General features: G+C 41.0%; 1 protein-coding gene across 1 annotated transcript in view; it reads left to right on the forward strand.

Moving 5' to 3' along the window:
• The first annotated feature begins 2,847 nt into the window (after positions 1-2,847).
• The window catches only part of RAD54B (RAD54 homolog B (S. cerevisiae)), a 68,734-nt gene continuing 49,765 nt past the window's right edge, over positions 2,848-21,816 (forward strand). The window contains exons 1-2 of the mRNA XM_009891847.1: positions 2,848-2,985; positions 3,675-3,849. Coding sequence (XP_009890149.1) covers positions 2,848-2,985; positions 3,675-3,849 — 313 coding nt within the window. The remainder of the gene's footprint in view (positions 2,986-3,674; positions 3,850-21,816) is intronic.

The raw sequence follows: 21,816 nt of genomic DNA on the forward strand, positions 1-21,816 counted from the left end.
TCTTCTCGCGGGGAGCCGGCTGGGTGCTTCCAGCTCCTGTGGGATTTTCCCTCCTCTCCCCGCGGCTGTTACCGGGTGGCTGAGGCGGGGTGGGCCGGGTTACTAGCAGTTTGTATAGCGTTGCGTTTGGGCCTGGTCCAGTTCCTTACAGTTATTATTCACCTGAGGTAATCTTTCGGTAATACTGATATCCAAGGCGATGCACGCGCTGCCTGCAGTTTAACTGAGTAATATTTAATTCTGTGTCGCGTCTTTGTACTTGCCTATAAAAGATGTTTAGCCCAGTTATCTATGCCAGGAATGTCTCTTCAAATGTTCGGGGGAGCAGCCTGTTAAATTTGTCCTAAAATGGGTAATGTAACTTCTTTTAACAGAACTCCATGCATGCTGTGTTGAGTTGCATGCGTAAAATTTTGTAATATTATTTGTAGATGTGTTTTGTTTTAATGCAGCTGTTATGATACCTTTAAGGAGAAAAATTCAATGCGTACAAAACCAGATGCATTCATGAGACGTTTTAGGATGTGGTTTCATGGTACACTTAATTTGTTTAAGCTATCAGAAGGCAGGAGCAGTGCTTTCCTCATTACCTCCAGCTGTTTCCCTGCAACCATACCTAACGGTATGGCAAGTACAGGGTGATTCAATGTATTGGTGGCTGTCTCAGGAGAAAGGGCGTATTTACTTGTCACTTGATTTAGTTGTAATGTGGAGCTCTTCTTTGCCCTTGTTACACCTACTCTGTTCCTGTCTAAAAGATCTAGCAGTTGTTGTGCATCCATAATGTCCTTTTTCCTGTACAGTACTGACACAATATATCAACCTGTTAGTTATTATTTTTTGTATTTTATATTTTTATTATACTTTATAAAAGCTTACATTTTGAAGACGCAGAGAGAGATGTATTGCTGGAAGCAATATTACATTTTAAAAAACACAACACCCTAATGTTTTTTTGTAGTTGCAAGTAGGTAACACTGGTAGTACTCTTACATGTTCTTAAATTTCACGGGAGTGAAGTTACTGAGTTATCAAAGGTCATATCTTTAAATTTCTTGCTATCTCTTAATGACTCTAATGAGTCTGGTTTTGTGGTTTAAGACCAAATGACAGTGCAAAGTCCAAATGGATTTGTAAACCAAAACACTTTAATCACAGATACATGTAATTGATGAATTGCATAACGCCCCTGTTCAATGGGAGATGTGACAAGCTCAGGAAGTGAAGTGGGCAGGGTTAGTGTAGCAATTCAGCCATGCAGTGCATAGTCCTCATGTACAGTCATGGGGTGTCCTGCGTTGTCTTACCAAGCGTCACCATGCATTATAGGATTCGGTAGAGAACTTGTTCAAATTCACATGGCACCTGAAGCTGGCTGTGGTCAGCCAGCTGGTACTGGCACTTGTAGTCTGCTCCTCTGGAAGGTTCTTGATACCTTTGCAGCTTTCACACAGGCTTCCAGTTGTTTACACTGCAGGTATTCCTGTTACAATAACCATGCTACTCCTTTATTGCATAGGGTTAACGGAAGTTCATATGTTAACACTGTTGTCGAGTAGGTGTAACATGTGAACTGCTGTTGACACAGCCAGAGGCCTCTTTCCTTGTATTTTTAATAATAGACATCATAGAAGTGACAACAGTTCAAGCCATTTTGCCATTAAGGTTTGCATCTAGTAACAGCATCATATATATATATCATATGTATAATTGTTCAGATATGAAGGAGACAGCAGTACTCACACTAGTGTCTGCATGTTTACAAAATATTTTGACAGTACTCTGTTACTACTTCTATCGAAATCTTGGAAAGAAAGGTTGTTGTGCCCTATTAAGCCACTGGAGTGCAGAGTAGTGTCAAAAAAGTGTAGCAACACGCTGGCTGTTGCAACAGGATGCAAACAGGCTTTCAAGATGGTAGAGAGGTAAAGAAGTTTGTGTCTGCAATCGTATTATGGTTTATTTATACCTAGTAGTTGGGGGGGAGGGGTGTCAATTAAAATAAATAGTCCATGTATGAATGGAGAATTAAACTAAAGTATGTTCCATATATTGCTGTACCATGCTTGTCTTCATCATTTCAGCTGCTGGGTTATTCTATTGGATTTTTTTTCTTGTTTTGTTTCTAATACGTTGAAGTATTAAGATAAGTTGTTATTCTAGTGGTTGCAAGTATGCTTTATCATATTAACATGGGTGTATGTTTGGTTTTGTTCTGAGGTTGTTTAGGGAATAATGGTCATATTTTGAGGGAAAACCTTCCCCTGTTCAAGTGGACATAACATGGAGTGATAAACTCCTGTAATTTTGAGATAATTTTCTTCTGAATTCTAATCTTCTTGTAGTGAATCTGAATGACCAATACAATTGACTGTTTAATGCAAAATACTACTCACAGATATACCTTCAACATTCGTTGTTCATTGTGCAGTAATAATGGGCTTTTCAAAATTATGTTTTAAGTGTTTAGAATAGTTAGTTCTGTTTCGAATTGTCTTTCTTTTTATACTGGTGAAAGTTTGTTAAGCAGCCCTACAGTGCAGATCTCCAGAGCATTTCTTGCTATTAAGAACTGCATTATTGGCTTTTCAAATGGAAAAAGAAGTGTTCAACTGCAGAATTTGCTGTAGACGATCTTTTTTAGTACTTAAACAATGCATTGCAACAATTATGCTTGTGAATTAAGATTATTCTTTGAAAATAATTCATACTATCTTTTATTTTGTTTTCAAATAGTGCTTATTTTTATCTATGGATATATTTTTATATTTAAAGCCTATTCTAACTACAGTTGTCTTTATCTGCTTCCTTCCTTCCTCTCCACCCTCCAGAGGAGTACAACTGAAAATGAGACGATCAGCAGCTCCAAGTCAAGTGCTAGGAAATGTAGCCAAAAAGCCAAGGTTTATACCACCAGGAAAAAGTATCACAGTTTGTCTCAAGAATGAAACTAAGGAGATGGACCAAGAAATGAAATTAAAGGAGGTAAACTGAACAGTGCACTAGAAAGTATATTTGTTTGTACAGTATTGTTACTAAAAGATAACATCTGAGATCACCACAATCTCTGCTTAAATAATCAATCTGTTCAGAATAGATTTTGATACCTTTGCTCTTACTACATTTGATCTTGCTTCTTAGGTAGGTTTCTCTCACTCTGTGAAGTGGATGCAGAAAAATGTTTTTCAAATAAATAAAAGTTATCAGTATTGAGCCCAAATACAATTCTCAGTGTAGCTGAGGTATGAATTGCATCTTGGCCTGGGCTTTGTTGGATTCAAATGTTTGTAAAGCTTTGGCAAAAACAGTTAAAAAAACCAAGATGGTAATGAAATGTCAGTACATCGAGTCGCAGTTTTGCTGCAAGGAACTTTCTCTGAAACCTTTAATATCAACCCAAAAAAGCATCACAATTTATATTGATTTTATCTACCGAAGATTTCTATTAAATTCAATTCATAAACTACTTGCACAAGTGGTGTTTGGTATTGTGTGCTTCTGCTTTTTGTTGGGAACACTGGGATGCATATATTTGGGTAGGGATGTATGTATTTATGTAGATAGTTTGATCATGAGGATTAGTATCTATTAAGATCCCTTCTCGTTGCTCTTTTCTCCATTTCTCTTCAACTGCGTGAAGGAAATGCTATTGTGAACTTGTTTTTCATTTGCAGATAGATGAGAAAGAGGAAAGTGCTTTATTGCTTTCTAAAATATATGGCCAAAATCAAAATGCAAATTTTACACAGTCTGTGGAGTCAACTGGGAAAGTAAAGACTACAAAAGGATGTTTCAGCGTTAATAAGTGTAGCAAGATGGAAATAAAAACACTAAACACGCCCAAAGCTGGTAAGATGTTTTTTCTCATTTACTGCCATGTATCACAAGAGAATTTTAAAGCTAATGAATGATAACACTACTTACTAAACTTTTATGAATTACTAATATATAGGTCGTGCAATGTTGGCATTATTTGGTGTTCTCCTGGGTAGAGAGTGAAAGAAACAAATGTTAAATGATTTTTTAAAATAGCAAAGGGAAAAAAGTCGATGTTTTAGAAGCCAGTTGGTAGTGCCGCTATTCAGGTGTGTGTCTTCCAGAGGAGTACTATAGTAAACTCCCTCTAACCCAGAGTAATGTCAAGACAAGAGTCCGAATACCCTAAATAGAGGAGAAGTGGTGTAATTTGGAGATCTTGTGGGCTTCATGCAGATAATGCTAACTGTTCTGAGCAGATTCACGTTTTTCAGAATTTGTGAGAGTTTCTTTTCTTCAGTGCAAGATCTGAGCTGTTTTCTTCAGTGTCTCCAGTGGGCACTCAAGGTTCAAGCATGAGCTGCTAACTCCACTGCAGCATCAGAGCAGAACTGGCTCTGTTCATTCATATGTATGTGCTTACTCATTTGTTACCCTGGTATATGAATATTACTCTGAAAAGCTAGGTGGTAAGCGCTGCAAAGATACTGAATTGTCTGAACTGTAGCAAATGCACTTTGATGGACCTGAATGACTCTGTGGGGTTGGTTGAATGTCTTCATTTCCCATTCTTCATGTGCCCTGACCACAGATATAGCATAGGGACGTTCTGCATTATGTGAATGCAGGTGTATGACCTCAGGAGCTGAGTGCATCTTGGAAGCATTGCACTTGAACTGGGTTACAGAGTCAGAGAATGGTAGGGGTTGGAAGGGGCCTTCGGAGATCGTTTAGTTCAACCCCTCTGCCAAAGCAGGTTCACCTTGAGCACACTGGACAGGAATGCATCCAGGTGGATTTTGAAGATCTCCAGAGGAGATTCCACAACCTCTCTGGGCAGCCTGTTCCAGTGTTCTGTCACCCTCAAAGTAAAGAAGTTTTTCCTTATGTTGAGATGGAATTTCCTTTGTTCCAGTTTGTGCCCGTTGCCCCTTGTCCTGTCGCTGGGCACCACTGAAAAGAGTCTGGCCCCCCTCTCTTGACACCCACCCTTTAGATATTTATAAGCATTGATGAGATCCCCTCTCAGTCTTCTCTTCTCCAGGTTAAACAGACCCAGGCCTCTTAGCCTTTCCTTATAAAAGAGGGGCTTCAGTCAGTCCCTTGATCATCTTCATAGCACTCTGCTGTACTCTCTCCAGCAGCTCCTTGTCTTTCTTGAACTGGGGAGTCCAGAACTGGACACTACTCCAAATGTGGCCTCATCAGGGCAGAGTAGAGGGGGAGGATAACCTCCCTCAACCTGCCAGTGACGCTCTTTTTAGTGCACCCCAGGATACCACTGGCCTTCTTGGCCATAAAGTCACACTGTTGGCTCATCATCAACTTATTGTCTACTAGGACTCCCAGGTCCCTGTCTGCAGAGCTGCTTTCCAGCAGGTCAACCGCTAACCTGTACTGGTGCACGGGGTTATTCCTCCCTAGGTGCAGGACCCTACACTTGCCCTTGTTGAACTTCATTAGGTTCCTCTGTGCCCAGTGCTCTAGCCTGTCCAGGTCACGCTGTATGGCAGCACAGCCTTCTGGTGTGTCAGCCACTCCTCCCAGTTCTGTGTCATCAGCAAACTTGCTGAGGGTACACTCTGCCCCCTCATCCAGGTCGTTGATGAATATGTTGAATAAGACTGGGCCCAGGAATGACCCCTAGGGAACACCACTAGTTACAGGCCTCAAACTAGACTCTGTGCCACTGATCACAACCCTCTGAACTCTGCCATTCAGCCAGTTCTCAATCCACCTCACTATCTACTGATCTAATCCACACTTCCTAAGCTTACCTATGAGGATGTTATGGGAGACAGTGTCAAAAGCCTTGCTGAAATTGAGGTAGACAACATCCCCTGGTCTCCCCTCATCTACCCAGCTAGTCATGCCATTATAGAAGGCTATCAGATTGATCAAGCATGATTTCCCCTTGGTGAATCCATGTTGATTACTCCTGATAACCTTTTCCTCTACATACTTGGAGATGACATCCAGAATGAGCTGTTCTGTCAGCTTTCCAGGGATGAAGGTGAGGCTGACTGGCCTGTAGTTTCCTGGGTCCTTCTTCCTGCCCTTTTTGAAGACTGGGGTGACATTGGCTTTCCTCCAGTCTTCAGGCACCTCTCCCGTTCTCCATGACCTTTCAAAGACGATGGAGAGTGGCTTCACAATAACATCTACCAGCTCCCTCAGCCCTCGTCGAGTTTGTCCAAATGATCTCCAACCAGATCCTCCTCAACCAAGGGAAAGTCTTCCTTTCTCCAGACTCTATCTCTTACCTCCAGGGTCTGGGGTTCCTGAAGGCTGGCCTTAGCAGTAAAGACTCCCGTTCTCCATGACCTTTCAAAGACGATGGAGAGTGGCTTCACAATAACATCTACCAGCTCCCTCAGCCCTCGTCGAGTTTGTCCAAATGATCTCCAACCAGATCCTCCTCAACCAAGGGAAAGTCTTCCTTTCTCCAGACTCTATCTCTTACCTCCAGGGTCTGGGGTTCCTGAAGGCTGGCCTTAGCAGTAAAGACTATAGTAAAGAAGGCATTCAGTAACTCCACCTTCTCTGCATCCTCCGTCACTAGGACACCCACCTCATTCAGCAGCGGGCCCATGTTTTCCCTAGTCTTCCTTTTTCTACTGATGTATTTGAGGAAGCCCTTCTTGCTGTCCTTGACATCCTTTGCCAGATTTAATTCCAAGTGGGCCTTAGCCTTCCTTGTTGCATCCCTGCATACTCTGACAACATTCTTATATTCCTCCCAAGTGGCCAGTCCCTTTTTCCACATTCTGTGAGCTTCCTTCTTCCATTTGAGTTTTTCCGGAAGCTCCTTGCTCATCCATGCAGGTGTCCTGCTTCCTGTGCTTGATTTCCTGCTCCTAGGGATGTACTGAGATCTTGAGCGTGGAGGAAGTGGTGCTTGCATATTAACCAGCTCTCTAGCACCCCCTTTCCTTCTAGAGCCTTAACTCATAGGATTCCTCCAAGCAGGTCTTTGAGGAGGCCAAAGTCATCTCTCCTGAAGTCCAGGGTTGTAATTCTTTTTGCCCTGCTTCTTTCACTCAGGATCCTAAACTTCACCATCTCATGGTCACCAACATTACTGGTTACTAACACTGCTGGATGAAAGTCACTTCTCTTGGAGCCACCTCAGACATTTCAACATCTATCTTACTGTTAATTCACTGTTGTTTCCTCATAATTAATTACACTGATAATGATCTTTCTCTTTGTTTGAGGGTTCATTTAATTGCTAATACTTTGTGTAATGAGTGGAGTTTTAAAAGAGCATTTCATGACTGCTTATCATCTTGATTCCATAATGGTTGGAATTATAATTCAGAAGGCTTTAACAAAGTTATGTTTAATTTTGTTTGTGATAAGAGCTGCTAAATCTGGAAGCCTGACAGAAGCAAAGCTGCCATAGCCCTGTGTCCCAAGGTCCAGCCAATAGTGAGGCTGAGCAGGTATTCCTAATAGGCACACGTATGTACAATACATATAGGCATATACACACAGCTGCTAACACAGGCCAACACAGACAGCGAACACAGCGCTTAAGTAAACACAAGCAGCGCCAATGGGCATGTCCTGTTCCCCTCTCTAGCTGATTGGGGTGAAAACCTGTTTGTGGAAAATAAATGAGTATACATATAATCTGTCTGTAGATACACACACAGACAGAATATAGATCCCTCCAGTAACTGATTTTGTGTTCAGTCTGTTTAGTAGCTGGCTCCTTGATTTGCTGGACACCTCAGCTGCGGGCACGTGGGCATATGAACCACAAAGGCCCACAGCTCTCAGTCCATTTGCTGGTACTCAGACCTGTGCTCCCACAGGTAAAAACACAGCATAGGTCCCTCCAGTAACTGGCCTTAGACACTTGGTCTACTTAGTGGTGGGCTCCTGGATCCACTGGTCTCCCAGTTGCCTTGTGCACAGGAGATGCATACATACAAACATCTCTCCCTGGTAGCTAGACTTACCAGTAGCCAACCCCCAGATATCCTGGTCTCTCCAGTAACGCGCTTGGTCTTCCTGGTCCCTCCAGTAGCCAAATCTCAGACTCTCTGGTATCTCTGATATCTGGCCCAGGCTCATGGTTGCTCCAATACTTGGCTCCCAATCCTCTTATCCTACTTGCCAGCTAGTCCAGCTTAGTGTCTAGCAATCACACCCTGACACATGTACCCAGGCAGTATGTGTGGGCTCTGGCCTCTCTGCTTGCTGCCAGATCAGGTACCTGTGCCCTATGACCTGTGTGTGGTCCAGCTTCAGCCACTTGCATGTACACTTCCACATACACTTATGGATGCAGAATAGAGTCCCTTCATCCAGGAAAACATTTAGGAATGTAGCTTAACGAGAAGATAGGACAGACTGTGGCAATAGGGTGCTGGACAAGCATACTGACCAGTCACCTGTGTAAAGGTGGCTGCTTTTTTCCTTTTATTTTCCTGTGCTTGTTCCTCCTTGAACAACCTTCATCTGTCCCTTTTGCTTGTCCTTGATTTTTTTCCTTTAAAAAATCTTATTATAAGCCTTGTGCAATCTTCAGATGCCCTTTGTAGCAATTTATGAGTTCCAGGCCCCAGTAGGCAGCAACCCCCTTCATTCTGTAAAGCGCTCTGAAGAGCCCTTCCCATTGACTCTTCTTGTTGGGTTTCACCCTCAGAAAATGGGGGTTGATCAGTCCCCTGTGATAGTCCTGAGAGGAGTCTGCCATTCTGCCATTATCACGTTATGTGTATATGCACTCTGTTTGGCAGAGCTAATGTGGGAAAATTCAGCCTCCTTGTATGTCTTAAACACAAAAGCCATAAGACCAGAAGGATTTATCTACTTGCATGCTGTAACTTCCAGTTCTTCTGATGAAGCTCATACTTGAGCTTCATACACATACACATATTCATACACTTCATCATACACATATTTTCAGTGTGTATGGGACAAGTTGTTTGAGTGGTCCCACTTCCCTAAAGGAGTATCTGTAAAACTTTGTGCCTGCTGGTTCTGTCTAGCAGTACACTTGAAAGATAACTAGAGGATTTATTTGCAAAATAATCTGGGAAATCGGCAGTGTTCCCAGCAAAAGATGTTGTGAAGTGGAAAAGACACTAAATACTTTTTCAGTATCATGAATTCTGCGTGCAGTTGATATTGGTTCTCTGTGATGACTTCAGAAAAATAACCAAAAAGTTGCGGAGTGAGACCGGGTGAGCTCTTTCTGTTGATGTGTTGCTACCTTTCTGAGTGAGTGAACAGGCCATTTTGTGCCAAAGCTTTCCTGTGTCTGTAGAATAGAGCTAACCCTGCAAGTGTTTGTAAAGTCACGATGAAATGTGGTATAAAATAAGGATATCCGACATCAGTGTTAGTTATTGCAATCAGGTTCACTGGTGATGCAAGCACTGTACTGTGAAAACAATCCTGCATTGAGGCTCCGTTAAATCTTAAGTAGTTTCTTAATACCTTAGATTGTCCAAGACAGCTTCTGTCCTTTACATCACCTTTGTCTGCTGTTCGTTACAGCTAATGTAGCAATTACGTAGATTATGTAAACCAAAACCTCCTTTGTAGTGTGAAATGAAGTTGTTTTGTCAAAACTGTTTTTGGTATGAAATTCAGAAGTAATGGAAACCAGTTGTGAAAGCCAGAGTCAGTTTGGGGTTTTCATTATTAATATTGTAATGGAATTATATCTGACTGCCAGCTTCTGCAGCCAAAGAAGATGTCTCTGTTAAAGGGGCATTAAAACAATTTAAAGATTGGAAAAGTCTGTGCGTATGCGTTATTTTGGTTTTTTTTCTATTCATGTCATTTAATGCAGATGATAAACTGTTTGTTAGCTTTATATCATGCTCAAAGCTGCTGTGTTTGGGTTTCCAGTGCAGCAGTGGAATGTGTAAATAAATACCCCTGTTTCCATTGAAATTCTTGTGAAACACCTGTGGACCATTGGACAACTGCACTGTTCATAAAGCTAATCTTTCTGAAACCCAGCCCTGAAAATGCTGCACATTCTTTCAAAAAAAACTTGTTATCTGACACATGGTGTCCATTTCCTGGAGTAGACAAGTAAGGATATGATTAGATAGCATCAAGCTAAAAATTGTAGCATATCTGGCTTAAAAAAATACTTGCTTTTCTAGGCCTCTATTCAAAATAAACTTTTTCCTAAAATGTCCTTAATAAAAGTAAAAGGGACTCTGATATTCTATGAGATGAGATATTTCTAAAGAAGTTTTAGTAAGATTGTAGCAACTGCTGTTGAGTGAAACCTACTTATGTGTTTTAATTTTAGTACTGTTTGAACTGTGAGATATTGAACACACTGTTCAACAGGCAGTTTACTAATCATGATTATGAGTTGTGAATACTGGAAAATTATGTTTTTCCATAAATACATATCTTTGTAGGAAAATGAACTTTACTGCTTTATGAATCAGTGTTTGCTTGTTTTTATGAGGCAAAGAGCACATCAATCTCTTTGGTATATTTCTTTTGTATCCAGAATATAGTACTTGTGGACACTAACAATGAATGTGTGGAGGGGAGGCAATTTATTTGACATTGTCATTAGTGATTTTTCTCACATGCATCCGGAGAATTCTATTAGATAAGTCTGCAAACTCTTTAGGAATGTTAAAGTAACTTTCATTTTTAAACTATTAAACAGTAATTGAAAACAAAATCATTAATATGTCTGGAAGAATATTATTACAGCTCTTAAAAGTGCTTGGTTTCTACTTGTCCTCGTTCTATTTGGAGGACCTATAAGCAATAACAAAAAAAATACAAATAATTTGAATTTTAAGAAACAATGGACAGGCAAATCTCTGAACTATAGTCAGTGTTGCTAGTAAGTGGGATTGGCCAGAACTGAGGTTTTTACCTACATTGCCTTCTTCAACTTAATTTAATTTATGTTTATTATCTGAGTTTACAGCTTGCTTCTTTTTTAATCTAGGAGAATGTTGCTCTGTTTTTTCCTTTGAGCTTACTATATTCGGTGTGGAAACAAATAGCTATTTCACCTGCATGGTTAGACACAACATTCTAGTTGGACTGAAATTTCATTGTTTGAACCTGATGGCGATGAACAGAAAAGCTGGCTATGGCATTTTATTCTGTTACAGCTCACCTCCTGTTTGGTTTTTGGGTCAGGAGTACTTTATCTTTCATCTGTCACTAACTTCTATTAATGCGTCCTCCAAGAGGAACTTTGTCAGAAGTCGTACTGAAATACTATCTTTGAGTATCTTTGAAGACAGATTGTAATTGTATTTCATAACAGGATTAATGTGTTCCCCCTATGTCTCTAGACATATGTTTTTGAATGTTTTTCATGCCTGATATTAATTGTATTTATTATTTGTATACAGTTTAGAATATAATTTCTCTATCTTCTCTGGAATGTTAATATTTATGAAGTACATTGGTCTATAAGGTTTAGACTCTTTGCTCATTTAAGTCAGTTTTATTTTCATAATAGGAATGTTTGTTGACTCCTTCGTTGTTACAGGTTAGTCTGATACCTCCTGTTACTTGATATTAATAAAAATCATCTTACCCAATTAATTTGAATAGTCAAAGAGAAAATCAACTTTTCAGTTATAACTACCAATCAATTGCCTATCACTTTTAATGAGAGGATTAAAAAATGTTATTTCTAGGGGGTGTCTTATTGTCCGATTTCAGTCTAATTGCCTACTTTTGGTTTCTAGATAACACAACTAAAAACATTCAGGCCTGACATCTCATTATGAAGCATATTATTGCTAGAATTACTTGGATATCTGCAAAAGTAGAAGTATTAATTGTAATTTCTGTTCCTGCATTCATTCTGTTTTTGCACTTCACAGATTGAACTGGAAAACATATTCCAGTCAGGAGTATTTTTGCCGCCTGTCTATTTTAGTGGTGGAGTTGCATGTATAGCTGCTGTACAGTGGGGCTTTGAAATGTTTTTATAAACAGCTGGCAAAGCAGTTAAGTTTTGGGGTAAAAGATACTGTATAAACATCTGTTGCTCTTAATAATTACCAAGTACACTTTAATACAACTTAGGTGTTACTGGATGCCTGAGAGCAAATAATTTATTATTGCATTGTTTGCAAGTTAGATTTTACAAGTTTGTAAATTTTGTTATAATTTCTTATTTGAAATAGTATCAAATTACTTTGCTAGTTCTTTATGATTTAAAACAACCTCCTTCTCCCTGCAATGTTATAGACAGAATAATTTATAAGAGTGAATAGACAAACTTATAGACAAGCTGTTTCTCAGTTCAGGATAGTTTCTTCACTGTTTAGGTGTCATCTGTACCTGTTTGATCAGTTTATCTCAGGACATGGGGACTGGCTGAGAAAACTAGATTGATGTAAACGTATCAGAAAAGACATTGTCTGTATCTCTGATCTGACACTGGTTCCAGAAGTGTTCATTTATACATCAGTCATGGTGGTTATACACGCAAATTTTCACCTATTGGCCCAGTACCCCACTGCCCAGCAGTCAACGTGTTGCAGGTAGACTTATTACTGAGAGTTGTGTGATTATTTAGTCCTAGATGGCTTGTGTTTTCTGGTCTGCAGCTTTGGGACTCTCTGGCATCTCCTGAGGACAATGCTTTTTGCTTGGTGCTCTTCCTTGGGATGTGAGATGATGTCTTCTACTCTGCTGCTGGTGTAAAACCTTCCCTAGTATTTACCCAGATGATTATGTACATTCAGAGTTCCCCTTGGCTGTGGTTACGCATTGTTTACAGTTATGTATGGAGATGGTAAGATAGCAAAGCAGGGAACAGCATTTTAGGAAAGCAACTTTACTACTGTAATCTTAAAGTGTTCAAAGCTCTCAGGACTTTAAAAAAAAAAAAAAAAAGAGAGGCTCTTTAGTCTGCTATTGCTTGTTCTCATGACTCTTCAGGTTTTTTCATGGTTGGTTTTGGGTTTTTTTTGCCTTCCTCTTTCTATAGGTTTATCACCCTCTGTGTGGTAGTGAGAACACTGTCCTCCAGGGCTTCTGTTTCTGTGCTCAGAAGCACCAAATGCAGCAGCCATGAATTCCCTACTACTTGTAGTTTTAAAGTCTATCAGTGGAGAAACCATTAGTGGATTATAGTAATAGTCAGATAATGTGGAGTCAGTTGCCATAGACTGAATCATAGAATCATAGAATGGTTTAGGTTGGAAAGGACCTTAAAGATCATCGAGTTCCAACCCCCCTGCCATGGGCAGGGACACCTCCCACTAGACCAGGTTGCCCAAGGCCACGTCCAGCCTGGCCTTGAACACCTCCAGGGATGGGGCCTCAACAACCTCTCTGGGCAACCTGTTCCAGTGCCTTACCACCCTTAAAGTGAAAAACTTCTTCTTAATGTTTAATCTAAACCTGTCCTCTTCCTGCTTATATCCATTCCCCCCTCATCCTGTCACTACATGCCCTAGTAAAAAGTCCTTCCCCAGCCCTCCTGTAGGCCCCCTTTAGGTACTGGAAGGCCGCAATAAGATCTCCCCGGAGCCTTCTCTTCTCCAGACTGAACAGCCCCAACTCTCTCAGAATCACTTCCTTTGACCTGCTGGCCACACTTCTTTTGATGCAGGCCAGGATACGGTTGGCCTTCTGGGCTGCGATTGCACATTGCTGACTCATGCTGAGCTTCTGGTCAATCAGCACGCCCAGGTCCTTCTCCTCAGGGCTGCTCTCCAGCCATACCCCACCGAGCCTGTATTTGTGCTTGGGATTGCCCCAACCCAGATGTAGGACCTTGCACTTGGCCTTGTTGAACTCCATGACGTTGGCTTGGGCCCACCTCTCCAGCCTGTCCAGGTCCCTCTGGATGGCATCCCTCCCCTCCAGCGTGTCTACTTCACCAAACAGCTTGGTATCATCGGCAAACTTGCTGAGGGTGCACTCGACCCCACTGTCCATGTCTGCAACAAAAATGTTGAATAATACAGGTCCCAGTACCGACCTCTGAGGAACGCCACTGGTCACTTCTCTCCACTTGGACATTGAGCCGTTGACCGTGTTGACTGAAAGCGAGCAAGAGGATAGTGTGCTTATGTGATACACTAGCCTGTTGAAGAAGTTCACATCCCTAATCAGTGTTACTCATCTTGAATTTGGGCTGCCCACCAGCTGGCTGGTAAGATACGCTGTGGTAGTAGAATTGGCAACCAAGAGTGAGATGGGAAGAAGGAGCTTACACCAGCTTCACCACCAAAGGCAACATATCGTGTAGTGTTCAGTGACTGCAAGCTGCTTTCCTGGACAGGGTAGCCATCTGCAATGCAGTATAACAGGCTGCTGTAAAACAAATCCAGACTTGCATAATTCTAGTGTGATATTTCCACAGTTAGTGCAACATAATTTATAATTTGATATGATCATATCTTGCTGTCATGTGAATAACTAGGCTTTATGTAATGATAGATGATATAACCAGGATATTCACACATTTGAGAAAAGAGCAGTGAATTGACAGTGAAATATACTTTTCATTTGTCCTAGTTAAGTGTGCTCTGATACGTGTTTTTGAACTAATGGAGATAATAGAGAGGGGAAGGAAACCAGAAATCAGAAGGGTATTACATGGTCAGAAAATAAAGAAAAAGAGAGTTATATTAGATTTAAGATATTCAACATTTTCACTTTAATCCCTCCAACTTTTTGGAGAGTTTTGCAGCAGTAACTTGCCTGTTGAATGGAACTGTCGTTGCTTCTTTACAATGAAAAAAACCATAAATTGCTAGGTTCTTTACTTTTGAGTAGTGATATATCCGCTATTGAAGAGAGATGTGCTATATGTAAAGATAATAATCTTTTATGCCTTTTTCTTTAACTTGTTAAGTTACTGAAAATTAAAATTTGTAAACAAGAAAAAAAGACTTAAATACTCTTTCCTGTGCAGAGACAGAGACCTAATTTTGAAACTGCAGATATAAAGCAAGCTCTCCTTTCCAAGGGGAAGCAGGGGACATGTTGGGAAATGAATTTACTATCCTGATACATTTATTACAATTTAGCTCCCAGGAGTTGAATGCAAACACACGGCATGTAGTCTGCAATATATAGAAAATGAAATTATCTAATACCGTAACTTTAAAAATTAGGAACTCTAGGAAATATTCTGTACAGAGACTGTTTTCAAGGATTCAGGTTTAGCAGTAATAATTCTTTCAGTTGCCTCATTCATTCTGTGGGAAGTTGTAAACATAGTTTCTTTTCATTTTCTTCTTGATTATCAAAATTTATTATCAGGCTGTGTGTGTCTAAGGAGTGAAGATAGGCAAGAGAAATACATGGCTATTCTAAATTTCCTGGATGTTATTTTTTTTTCAATTCTCCCACCCTTTGAAAAGTCCTAGTTTGGGGTGTGGGGCTTGTTTGGTTGTTTTTCTAACTCCCCCAGCAGTCCTGTCTCCAATAGATATGAAGGTAGATTTAAGGGAAGATGGACAGAATATAGCTATCAGGTGGAAGGACAAGAAATGCTTTATAGAAGGGAATTGGAAGTTTTTTTTGAGCTATCATGAGTATTATTACAGACTTGGCCTGGATCCCTTCAAAGATAGTCACCAAATCTTTCTGTGGCTATGCTCATTGTTTGGATCCCCTTTGTTGCCATGCCAGCACAACTAGAGTTCGGTCCCAGCTTTTGGCTTTGGGCCTTAAGTTTTCCCCTGAAACAGAAGCTTTGTCACAATATGACTTTGCTAAAATCAACAAGATAGTGATAAGATAGTTATCTCACTGTCCTCAAAGTATCCACTGAGCAAAATTAAAAGAATGGAGAAAGCTGCTCCTATGTCAAATGCAGGGAATAGTGCATGGGGAAGTATTTTGAGGTTACTATTTAAAAGCATAATCTCCAAAATGTTCATCTCTCGATGAAAAGATGGGAGAATTGCAGAAACTTGGTGTCTCTTACACTGTTGTGTGGGGTTTTTTTTTCCCTCTTTTTTTTTTTTTTTTTTTTTTTTTCCCTGGCTGCTATCTTGCTAATGGGGATTTAAGAATTTAAGCAAAATCTGAGAAAATCATACTTTAAAATCTTTCTGTATTTCTCAGCTGCTTCTGATCAGTCATCAAAAAGCTTGTTGGAAGAGAGGATCAGAGAAGATATAGGCATGTATTAGGAACTGGACGCAATTCTTGAATTCGTAAAGAATGGAGCTCTTAGCTTTTCTTTTTTTAAGGACATGACTTATAAAGTGAAGAGCTAATTCATGGTACTGTGTAGTCGCTTAAGTATTGTATTTTAGAGTCCTGTAGCTTTAAGCCAACCTCAGTTTGTAGGATGGTTGCAGATCTAAATGTGTGGGTGCTGGAATGTCAGGCTGAGATCAAGATAAATTCTTTAAAATTTGGCGGGGGGGGATTTTAATTGTCTAATTTGAATATTTCCCATTTCAGTGGGCTAAGTGTTGAGAGAATGCCTTACACCAGCAGAGGGGACAGAAGTGTAGTTAGCTTTTATGCTTGGAATTTTAGCTGATAAGAGCTCTGGAGTAGGCCCTGTGCTATTCGGGCTAGTTTCAAGAGAGTGGCGTAAAGGTAATAAATACATTGTTAACGTCTGTGTTTTCTGTGCTTGTCATGAGATACATGCACCCTTGTATCTTGCAGCAGTTGCAAGAACTGTTAGAAGTTAATACGTGCTAGATGGTGATCACAGAAATAGATGCAGAGAAGTAGATGCAGAAAAAAAGTGATAAAGCTTGCCCTTGTTCTCTCCACCTCCAGTGCAGGACAGAGGATTAGAAATAATTGTGCAGGAGAAAGGAAAGGAGTGGTCTGAGAGGTTGAGGTACAGCAAGGATAAGAATGAGAAAGTGCAACTTTGATGGTGAAAGTCCTGATAAAGATGAGAAAAAAAATCAAGTGAAATGAGAAAGCTATTTGAAACACAAATGATCTAAAAGTATTTCTAAAAAGTCTAGTGAGAATGTATTTAAGCACTCTAACTTCCAGGTGAAGGCGTCTTGCAACTTTTGGCTCACAAACCTTTGTCTTTCTCAACCCTCTCCTTAATGAATAATGCCTGCAACCCTTAGTTTTGGAGATGACCCATGAAACAACTGCCCCTATGAGAGACCTTTGGAGTTGAAAACTTTCTCACCCACCCTTTGCTGCAGCAGGCTCTTAAAACAGGCAGATCGAATGACTTGGCACTGTCTTGCTGTCTTGTCAGTGAAAAGGACTATATGATGACCTAATGGAACTTTTGCAGCCCTTGCTACCTATAGACGCTCTCAAGTCATCTTATGCAGCTGCCAAATTCATTTGCAAGAGTGAGCAACTGCCTCAATACTTGCCAAATGTTTCTGCTGCCAGTATACCCTTGCATATTCAGTGATGTGTAACATACTCCATCCTAGCTGCTGAATCTTCTTATAGTTTCTCATAAGCACAGGGGTATCAGGGTTTCACTTCAGCTTTGATTCAAATCTTGCAATCATCCTCTTGTTCTTAAGATTTTCAGGCTCCTAGATGACTGCAAATGCTAAACGCGGGTCTCTGCAGAGCTAGTTTGCTTGCACATTATTAAATAAGAACAGATGCCCTTCAGACTTATTCTGGGGCTACCACTTTGTGGGCAGAGCACCTTCACAGAATTTAGTGATTCTTTATCTGTTAATTTGATTATTTTTTTGCACTAGAAGGTCCCAGCCTGATTCACTTAAGCCAGCGTCATTCCCTTCAACATTCAAGTTTGCTGTCTGATCCAAACTACATCTTTCAAGATAGGTTCGTTCTTAGGGCATCTCTAATTCACTCAGATGTCTTTTGTCTTTCAATCATGTACCTTAAGTGATTTTTTTTTTTTTTTAAGAGCCTGTCATGAAAAATTCTTCCTCAGTTCTGTGTGACAGAGGATCCTTCCTCTCCCTCCATCCAGGATGCTTTCCTTATTTAAGACATTCTCCTTTAGAGGGTGTTCTGTCTTATAATGTGCCTAAACTTACATGGGCCACTTGATGCAGTTATTTGCCATGATACAAATCTGCCACTTGTAAAATTTGAACCCATTGAACTTTTTCAGCAATGCAGTCGTTTGGCTACTTTAATCTCTGACTGTATTATAGCTGTGATTCATTCATCTCTTGATAGCTCTCCAGGATGCACTATTTGTATCTTTTTTCTGGTATTAATTCTAGACTTTTCCACAGCAAACACCTGAACTTAGCTGTTACCTGTAGTTTTGAGTATTATTTCCCAACTGTTGAAGTTCTGCAACCTTAGCTGTTGCTCAGTTTTTGAAGAATCATGCTGATTGTCTTTTCGCTGGAAAAAAAACTCTAATCTACTCTCACAGCTCCTATTTTTCATGAACTTCCAAATACAAAGATTTCATCCACTTGAAAACTGGGTATTTAAATATTAACATTTAAATTGGGAAGCATCTGCTTGCCTTTTTTTTTAAAGGAAAGAATCAAGCAAATTAAAAAAAAAAAAAGCTGAATCCAAGGCTTTTTTCTTTTCAGAATTCTGAGTAGATTAGTGAATTCCACCTTGAAACTATGAAGGAAAAATGAGCTGTACCTTTCGCATAGGAATAAAACAGGAGGTGTGGAAGGCAGTGAAGTGATGTGAGGGGTGTATATACGGCTATTTTCTTCAGCAATGACCAGAATTTCCTCCCTAATATCTGTGATTTGCTATCCCCTCAGTTATGCTAATACAAGTTTTTGTAGGGCGCATTGCAGACCATATTCCTCAAATGATCCAGACAGAGTCTGAAGAAGCTTTTTCAATGTATTTCTTTTGTGTGAGTTACTTGTGCTCAGCTCAGAAAAAATGATTAACTTGGAGACAAATCAGTTCCCTGACCTAACTTGCTCAGCAGATTTGTGAGTGCTCAAATAAGAACAGAGAAGGGGCAGGAACATGACTGGGTTGGGGGGAGGCAGAAATTCCCGTTTGGGCAATGTCCCACATTTATTTTGACTTAAACCAATTATTAAACTCTGTGCTTGCCAAAAAATAAATAATAATTGATTAGTCTGTAGCTGGATCATCTCTCTGAACTGGCTGCACGCTGTTGCATAAGTGCTAGTGTTGGTGGAAGGTGTAGGATGAAGGGTGGACTGCAGCAACATTTCTTTTTTTGTAACTGTCTTGGAACTACGCCTATTGTTTTACCTCAAAAAAAAGTCTATATGTAACATTAATATCCCGGCTTCTCACCTTCTGTGATTTCTCATCCAAGTACTGATATGACCTTAGGCTGATGAGCAGAGCTATTTTAAAAAGAAGAGGGGGGAAAAAAAAAAAAAGGAAAAAATCTTGGTTGGCAGCCAGCTTGATTTTTACAAGGGTTATTTTACACTCCTGCAGAACAATATGTAATTCAGACTGATTCCTTCAGGCACTTGCTCAAAAGAAATCTTTGTAGCGGTATTTTGCTATAATTGCGTTAGTGTGGAAACTTGGTCTCTCTAGCAACATTAAGCAGTAAGGTGATAGCGTAATACAAGTTTAGATAGGTCTATATTAGGAGTTGCCGCATGTTGTAGCCCAGTATAGAGGACAATGCTGCAGCTTCTTATGGCCAGGTCCACAAGGATGTGTTCCCCAGAGGCACACATGCATGTGTATGCACTATATGTATATATACGGCCAACCATACAGAAAATGCAGCACTCCCACAAACACAAGTTGCATCAGTGGCGTCATCCTTTCCCTTCACTGGCTGACTGGGATGAAAGCCCGTTTGTGGAAAATACATATGTATACAATATGGATCCCTCCAGCAAGTGGCCTTAGACTCTTACTCTGCTCAGTAGCTGGTCCCTGGTTCCCCTGGTCTCACAGTTGCCTCGCAGACCTGCACTGGGGCAGCTGGTCCAGATTTATAACCTTACCAGTGGCCAGACCCCAGGTGTCCTGGTCCCTCTAGTAGCCAAATCTCAGACCTTCTGGTCTCTCCAGTATCTGGCCCAGACTCATGGTTGCTCCGATTCTTGGCTCCCAAGCCTATTTGCTGGCTAGTCCAGCCTGGTGTTTGCCAGAGATCCCACATGGATGTTGGTACCTAGGCAGGACACAGGGGCTCCAGCCTCTGCTTGCTGGCACCCCAAGCACCCGGGGCCCTGTGACCTGTGGTGCGACTCCAGTTGCTAGCACGTACGCTTCCATGCAGAGTCGTGCACGCAGAGTAAAGATTCCCCTCACCCAGGAAAATAATTACAAATGTAGTTTAACAAGAAGATAGGCCAAACTGCAGTGATCAGGCGCAGGGCATGGCTGGACAACCGTACTGAGCAGCCACCTGTTTACATGCACCTGGCCCCTTTTATTCCTTTTTTTCCCCCCAATCTTTTCCTATCCTTGTTCTATCCCAAACTGCTTTCATACCTCCCTTTTCTTGCCTTCGGTTCTTCCTCCAAATCTCCTGTAGTATGCCTTCTGCAATCCCAAAATACTCTTCCTGACATCTCACAATGAGTCCCAGACCCAGAAGGCACTAACCCCCTCCTTGACTCTGCGAGGTGATCTGGAGAGAGCCTCTCCGTCTTGCCCCCGGCCCACTGGGCTGCTGGTGTCTCCGACAGCCCTGCCAGCAGCCGGCCTGAGAGCTCAGTTTCTTTCATTTGGGTTATTGCGGTTCCTTTGCCTGACCCTGTCCGCTTGTGCTCTTTTGTGTCTGTGGGGAGGAGCCTTCAATCACACAAACTAACACTGGCTTCTTTCTTTTTGTCACTAAAAAGTCAGGACACCGGGCAGAGGGTACAGCATAGGCTCGCCCGTGACTCCTCAATTCTGGCACTAGAGCCTAAACTACCTGAGGCACTTTCAATTTTTTATTTTTCAGTTACTGAGGAACAACCAAGTGCGTAAATTAAAACAAACAAACAAACAAAAAGGATAACCAAGAGCTTTCTGCTCATAATATTAGTAAAGTGCAAAGTGTGGGGAAGTAGGGAAGGATTAAGTGTTTAAATGTGATGGTTTTCATACAGTGCTTCTAACCGCATAAGTATTTTGTTTCTCAAATTCTAGTATAATGGGCTTCAGACTATAAAATGCTTTATTTAATCTTGGCTTGAAAGCAATGCCAGCAAAGCAGACTGGTCGCGATTTTGTTAGGTGGTACGGGCAAGCCGAGTCTCAGAAATTGTTCCAAACGTGCTTGTTATTCTAAATGCTAATTGATTTTTAGCAGTTAAAACTCTCCCTTTGTTTAGTTTGGATTTCTTGTTTTGAATACGGTTTGCGTCGGCTTTGGGGTTTTTTTTTTCCCCCTTAGAGCAAACAAGTTTATACCTAGATGTTTATAGCCTTAAGATATTTCGAACTATAATTAGATTTCCCTTTCCTTCACCCCCCTTCTAGGCTCCCTTGTTTTCAAGGCTGAACATGTTAAGCTCGAGAAGCTGTTGCCGCTCTCTCCTATGGTGTCTGTTTCCACCCTCCGCACTCTTTCACTCCTGTACGACGATTTTCAAACTTAGTTTTTGCTTTTTCTATTCGAGAGCACCTTTCCTCGCCATCTGCAGGTTTTTCTCTTTCTCTGGCTTGTTGATTTAGTTTAGACCACGGAAATGTAAAGCCCTGCGCCCATTTTTTACGTGGAGGCTCGGCTTAAGGTGATACGTTTTCCAGCAAACATTAGAAATGCACACACAGAGTGCGCACATCTTGTTACTAAAAATCGCATATATATATATTTGAATCCCGAAGGCATGCCTGGAAGCATTATTATACAAGTAGGTTGTTTCCTGGTGGATATTATGAAAATCCCAGCAGGCGCAGGCTCGGTAAATCTGTCGCGACCGACTGTCGCCGTTCCTGGGCGCAGCCCCAGCCCGCGCTCACGCCGTCCCCGGCGCGGGGTGGGGGGTGGAG

This window comes from Charadrius vociferus, unplaced genomic scaffold, assembly GCF_000708025.1.
Source record: "Charadrius vociferus isolate BGI_N301 unplaced genomic scaffold, ASM70802v2 scaffold15, whole genome shotgun sequence".
Lineage (NCBI taxonomy): Eukaryota > Metazoa > Chordata > Aves > Charadriiformes > Charadriidae > Charadrius > Charadrius vociferus.